Source organism: Portunus trituberculatus, chromosome 25 (genome assembly GCF_017591435.1).
Source record: "Portunus trituberculatus isolate SZX2019 chromosome 25, ASM1759143v1, whole genome shotgun sequence".
Taxonomy (NCBI): domain Eukaryota; kingdom Metazoa; phylum Arthropoda; class Malacostraca; order Decapoda; family Portunidae; genus Portunus; species Portunus trituberculatus.
The window spans coordinates 1,347,049-1,353,293 of record NC_059279.1 but is presented as its reverse complement, the minus strand read 5'-3'; the positions used below and the strand labels follow the sequence as shown (position 1 = coordinate 1,353,293).

Sequence of the window (6,245 nt, the reverse complement as noted above, 5' to 3'; positions counted from 1 at the left end):
TGATTTTTCTCTAGTTGTGCATGTGTTTCTAAGTGTTTTCTGGACTCTGAGTATGGGAGGAGGTGGAGGAGGGGGAAGTGGAGGGGAGAGGTGGAGTGTGGGAGTGAGAGCGGGAAAGGTGGGGTCACTAGCCAAACGTACCAAAAAAACCATCTCGGCATAAGAGTTAAAATATTTCTTTGTTATTAATAGAGTTGGCATTGTTCTGATATCTGATTTGTTATTAACAAAGTATAGCAGGTTTAAAGCCACAATAGAATCGAGTCTAGCTGTGTTTTGGTTTATCGAAAAAAATAACATTAAAGTCACTGCATTAAATATAACTTTTTTTAATTAGCACGCCTAGGATTGTTTTGGGGCTTGATATAACACTTAAAAGATATGCAAAACATGATTCAAGTAATTGAATTCCATAAAGTTTAGTCTAACTATTCGTATTTTCAAATTCAAAATTCTCAACGGTAATAAAATAGAAAACAAAAATCTTTATATGACAAGGAATCTGTGTTTTCTTTATTTGGATGGAAAGCGAAAATTTGTCATATTCAGAAACTGTAATATAATGTAGTTAGGCTATGCTTTCCATCTCGACATTTTGATGTGTGTTGGAGCCGTTGATTTCAATGATACACCTTTCGTTGAACCGCGTTCTGCAAATAAACCACCCGGTAAGAATATTATATTTTGGTTATTAGTTAAGTTATTTGTTGCTTTTAAATGTGTAGTATATACCAGTCTAGGAGCCTTTTTTCTTGTGGCGATTTTTAAAATGAATTACGTACGTACGTAAATATTGGGCCATGGAAGAACCTCCACCCTGCCTTCCACCGAGGTTAGTCCACCAATGTTCGACTGCACTCCCCCTGTGTTTCCTGACCCAGAGAGTGAAGCAAAGACAGAATTAGCCACCAAAGTAGATAAATAGTCATTATTGTGCTAAATAAGGCGATGGTTATGTATATTCTTGATTAGACCACCCGGCGAGCACTATGACCCGGATCCAGACCCTGCCCCACCAACCCCCGTCCCTCCCTGTGTCAACTTGTCAACATTTCCTTCAATTCTCAGTGTTTCCTGCTGCTGTCCGCCTTAAATGCATATAGTTTAATGATAGGAGTAAGAAATGTGGAATTGATGTGTGTGAGAAAGTGTAGTAGTAGTAGTAGTAGTAGTAGTAGTAGTAGTAGTAGTAGTAGTAGTAGGAGCAACAGTGTTATTATCATTATCATGAGGGTTAAAGTGTGTGTGTGTGTGTGTGTGTGTGTGTGTGTGTGTGTGTGAAGGCGGGCTGCTCAACGTAACAGTACTCTCACTCTCTCTCTCTCTCTCTCTCTCTCTCTCTCTCTCTCTCTCTCTCTCTCTCTCTGAAACGCTGTGCTCTCTCACCACGACTGCTTTCCAAGGCCACACAGATGACTAACCGGGTTCCCAAGAGTGTTTCTCTTGTTAATACGAGTAATGCAGCAATGTTGTTAATTTGTCACTAGAACCTTAAGAACACCCTTACAAACGCTTTGCTCTCACACCAAGACTGTTTTCCAAGACCACAGAGAGGACTAACCGGATTCCCAAGAGTGTATCTCCTGTTAATAATGCAGAAATGTTGTTAATTTGTCAGTACAACCTAAAAAGAACCATTGAAAACGCTCTGCTTTCTCACCGCGATTGTTTTCCAAGGCCACAGAGATGACTCTCAAATGTTTCCCTTATTTATAATGCAGAAATATTGTTTATCTGTCACTGACTCAGTAGAATCTTAAAAATACCCTCACAACTTCAACTATACTCTAGTAACGAAGGTCAGACACACAATCTGTCACTTCGGTGGAGCTTGGCGGTGTCTTGCGGTGTGGCTTGACAATATCTATGATAATTATCTGTTACTACATCTATTATCAATGAGATACTATACTTGTACAAATTTCATATGTCGATTTATTGGGTAATGAGACATCATTCTTTTCGTTATCGTGTCCAGCTATGGTTATTATTATTTATTTATAGTGAGTGTTTGCATCTCCCGTGGGGAAGAAAAGACGACGAGATAGGCCAATCTGAAAGGCAGACTATGATATTTCTTCCATCTTTTTTTTCCCATCGCCTTTATGCTTGTGTGTGTATTTTTGACAATATACTAGGGTGAATTGATAAGTAGAGGAATATATACATTTTCTTTTGCATATACTGTACGTAGGAAATAGAGATGGAGCGGATGGGGAAATGAGGATAAATGACACCTCAAAATGAACCTAAAACACGCAAACACTCACGATATAGAAACACCCAATATACATCCAAACTACTCCCCCCGCACACACCCAGATAACCACTCACACTCCCAAACCACTCGTCACCAGATCACCGCCCACCGCTATCACTCCTCACCAGCTCACCACCCGCCGCCCGCCACTACCACTCGTCACCAGCTCACCGCCCACCTACTGCCGCCTGCCGCTACCACTCGCAGTCTTTAGTGTTGTAAGGTGTTGCACATCACAGTGAGAAAGTTATATGAAAAACATGTTAGCTACTTCCAGTTTTCAGGAAGTTATCCATGAAATGTCTTCGTTTTCTCTCACACCCATCTCTGTCACTCTTCCTCTCACTTGTTCTCTTTTTTTCTCTTCTCGGTAACAAAATACGTGTTTGAATTAGTACTAAAGTTAGTCATCCCGTTAGGTAGGTTAGTAATTGATCAAATACGCTAATGAACACACTGAGAAACTAATAAACGAATTATATCGATATTTAATTTGGTTACCCATAAAATACCTCCTTTGTCATCTTGTCTCGACGTCACTGGTACCCCCCTCCCCTCTCTCTCTCTCTCTCTCTGGTAACAGCAATGATTATTTAACCTAGCTATAATAATATAACGTGGCAGTAGTAACAGTAACAACAGCAGGAATAACCTTGAAATAGTAGTAACATCACCCGTGCTTGGTAAACTTACCATACTGTTCAGAGTTTACCTTATTTTTACATTTCAATCAGTAACGCTCAACTTATGTCTAAACTCACTTGGTATACTCTCCCTTGCCCTCTCCTCCTTCTTGTGTCCCGTCCTGGTGCTAAATCCAAGTAAATGACGCGATAATACCGATATTCTCAAAACGCCTCGCTTCCCAGCCACTGCTCAGCCAGCACTGACGTTAATAGAACCCGGAGATAAACTGACCATTTACTTTTAGGATTGTTTCTTTCCCCTGTGAGTCTAATGGTCGCTGGTGCATAAAAAAAAGTGTTGAATTACAAGTAACTATGTTTTGTATGCGATTTTATTGTCATTAGCAAGGGTCTATGAAGGGTCAAACAATTAATGGTCACAGTTTTCACTATCTTAATCTCCCACATCAGTTGATGAAACTGTAGAAAATCGCCAAATAGTCACCACACAGAATAGGAAAACACGTCATCGTACCAAGCGGGTTAATTAAGGTGTTTCGTAAGTTTGAATCTCTGTGTCGATGCTTTGGTTTTGTCACTAGTTTGTTTCGCCTCCTCTCCTTCTCGTTCTTTTTAATCTCTTTCCCTCATTTTCATCTATTCCTGCTCCTTCTCTTCTTACTTCTTCCTAATCCCTCAAAACTAAACAATTCATATAATGCAAACACACGAGAAACAATAAATAAAAAAAAAAAAAAAAAAAAAATGGAGAAAAATAGCTAATTAACAACATAAACAACCCTATTAGTATCCACATCCTTCTCTTCCTTTCTTCATATCCTCCTTTCTTCCTCTCTTACCTCGTCTACGTCTTCTTTCTTTCCTTAATACGCCACAAAGTACACAGGCGTTAAGAATTAAGTCATTCACCGAACATCTTCCTCCCTCAATCTCCTGAAGGTGACTACTCCATCAGGGTCCTTCTGCTTCCTTCTGTCCCCACTGCCTCCCTCTCATTCCATTCTTGCTTCCTGATTGGTTGATTCCTTCGCCCCTTCACTCTGATAGGTTAGTGATAGTGGGATGTTGTGAACGAGCGTACGTGTCTAGTTACGTGGTTTGACATTGACGTGGTTCTTTAATAGTTAAAATTGTTTGTTTATTTTTTGTCTTATTTGTCTCTTTCTCTCCCTTACAGATTTTCCAAGTGAGTAGAATACACACACACACACACAGGCTTTCTTCTTCCTATCAAGTTCCGCCGTAAGGGAGTTGTTGTGTCTAGCGTTCGTGAATAGAGTATAGGAATGTCATGCACCATCTCCCTTCTCCACTCTCTTTTCACCATCAAATGAGAGAGGTCTGTGCTTCCAGTCAGGATGTGCGTCACTTATCACACAGATTGCTCCAAAATGCTCCATACCAGTAAAAGTCCTTTAAACCTTTAATAAGAAAATAGGAAATACAGATAGTGGGTCTGGGGAGTTTGTTAACAGACAGCATACATATACAGTAGATCAAGGGACCAGATGAATAATGTAACCGAGTCAAATCAACACAGTATTTTACAAGGAACTTACACATCCAAGTCAAAATTACATCACAAGAAAACTTTCGAATCAGCAAGATAACTAATCATGTGCCAGATAGGAAACAGGATGAGACTGAAGTATAAAGAGGAAATGGATGCCAATTCTGATGTTTCTATAGGTTACTCTTCGTCCTGCATTCGCTGATTATTTATCATCGAAGAAGCCGCGGCCAAAACCGAAGGGCACGAATGGGGCGGGGCGATAGTACACTCTGGGCCTACTGTAGATCCTGGGTGCCACGTGGCCTACAGAATACCAGGGAAAATCGTCATCGAAGTCCGCATCTCTCTTCTTGCGAGAGTTGGAGGCTTCGGCCACAGGCTCTGGTTCGGCGCTGCGCTTCTTACGGTCAAAGTGATCATCGTCAAAGAAGTGGTAGGGACTGAAGCTTGGGCTGAAGGGCACCGAAAACTGCCGCACCACGTATCTGGTGGGCCTAGCGGGCTTCAACACATGCACCACGGGACGGGCGGGGCGGCGGTAGAAGAAATAGTCATCGTCTGGGGTGGCCATGACCGCCGTCGCCACCACGCTGAGCAACACCACTGCAACCTGGAAAAAAAAGAGTATTGTTATCATTAACTAAGGCAAATGCACCGAAACAAGATTTTATGGGTTAGGAGGGACAATATTTTGCTAAGATGAACGTAAAAATAAAGGAAAAATAATAGAGAAGTCCTTCCCCCTCCCTCCATCCAGAGACTGGCATTTTTGAGTGACAGCCCGCGCTCAACGCCCGCCAAAACTTTGAAGAACTAACATGAACATACAGACACTGTTTGATCGCCAGATTTACACACCGGATGAGGAAGATAGCACAATCTTTAAAAATAGTTCAATAATTACTTTCAAATCGCAAGATAAGAGATACAAAGCTCTATAACTCCAAAAATGACTGTCAAAGGTGGAAAATGACTGAAAAAAATTGAGATCACAACAGCAAACATTCCAGTGTCATTTCAATGTTGGCAGGCTGTAGTGAAGCTGTAGCTGAAGCTTGCAGGACTTTTTTTTCATGATTTTAGCGATAGATTAGTAACAAATATGCTCCATCAGAGAGAGAGAGAGAGAGAGAGAGAGAGAGAGAGAGAGAGAGACTTATGATAACCACAGTAACCAATCCGTCGGCTTTGAAAACAGAGAGTCAAGCTTTTCAAAATACAAACGTTAGGACTTTATTTCGTTTGACCACCCATGCCACTACACTGTATAAGCAATCTGTAAGTAAACATAAGCACTGGGAAGGCAGGAGGCACTCACCAGGACCTTCATTACTACAGCAGGAGAGGGCAAGGACTGATACTGGGACGCCCTCTCCCTTCTTTTATATACCCATCGGCTTCCCTGTCCACCCCTACACTCCCCTCAAGCCTTAACCCCTTTCTCCTTACACCACGCAAGTAGGAGGGAAAAAAAAGGATGCATCTTTACCTGGTGTGTGCCCTCGTGACCCAGGAGACACGCACTAAAGGTCACACACAGAAAACCTTGGCGTGGTCTTCATTGATGCATGAGGTTTGTATGTACGGTAGTGTTGTTTCAAGATACGATATCGATGCGTTTTGTCTCTTTTTTCATTGTTTTATTGTTTTTTTATTTCGTTCTTTTAACACTCAATTCTCAAAGACTACTTAGATGATTTCCATTGTCCAGAGTCCTTGAATTACGTGTAACTGGAATCATATGAACTCCTTAGAAATCCAGTAACAGTATCCAATCGAATAAGTGAAAACACGTAAAAAATAAGCGGCAAAACGTTTTAAGAAT

General features: G+C 41.2%; 1 protein-coding gene and 1 long non-coding RNA gene across 2 annotated transcripts; both read right to left on the bottom strand.

Moving 5' to 3' along the window:
* Positions 1-508: 508 nt before the first annotated feature.
* Positions 509-3,159, bottom strand: LOC123508692. The gene is made up of 3 exons (XR_006675981.1): positions 3,022-3,159; positions 787-872; positions 509-650 (listed from the first exon to the last, which is right to left on the bottom strand). It is a non-coding gene; the product is annotated as an uncharacterized LOC123508692 (long non-coding RNA).
* Positions 3,160-4,317: 1,158 nt separating this feature from the next.
* LOC123508691 lies at positions 4,318-5,837 on the bottom strand. The gene is made up of 2 exons (XM_045262559.1): positions 5,739-5,837; positions 4,318-5,030 (listed from the first exon to the last, which is right to left on the bottom strand). The coding sequence occupies exons 1-2, from the start codon at positions 5,748-5,750 to the stop codon at positions 4,623-4,625; spliced, it is 420 nt and encodes a 139-aa protein (XP_045118494.1). The 5' UTR covers positions 5,751-5,837; the 3' UTR covers positions 4,318-4,622.
* Between the last annotated feature and the right edge of the window lie 408 nt (positions 5,838-6,245).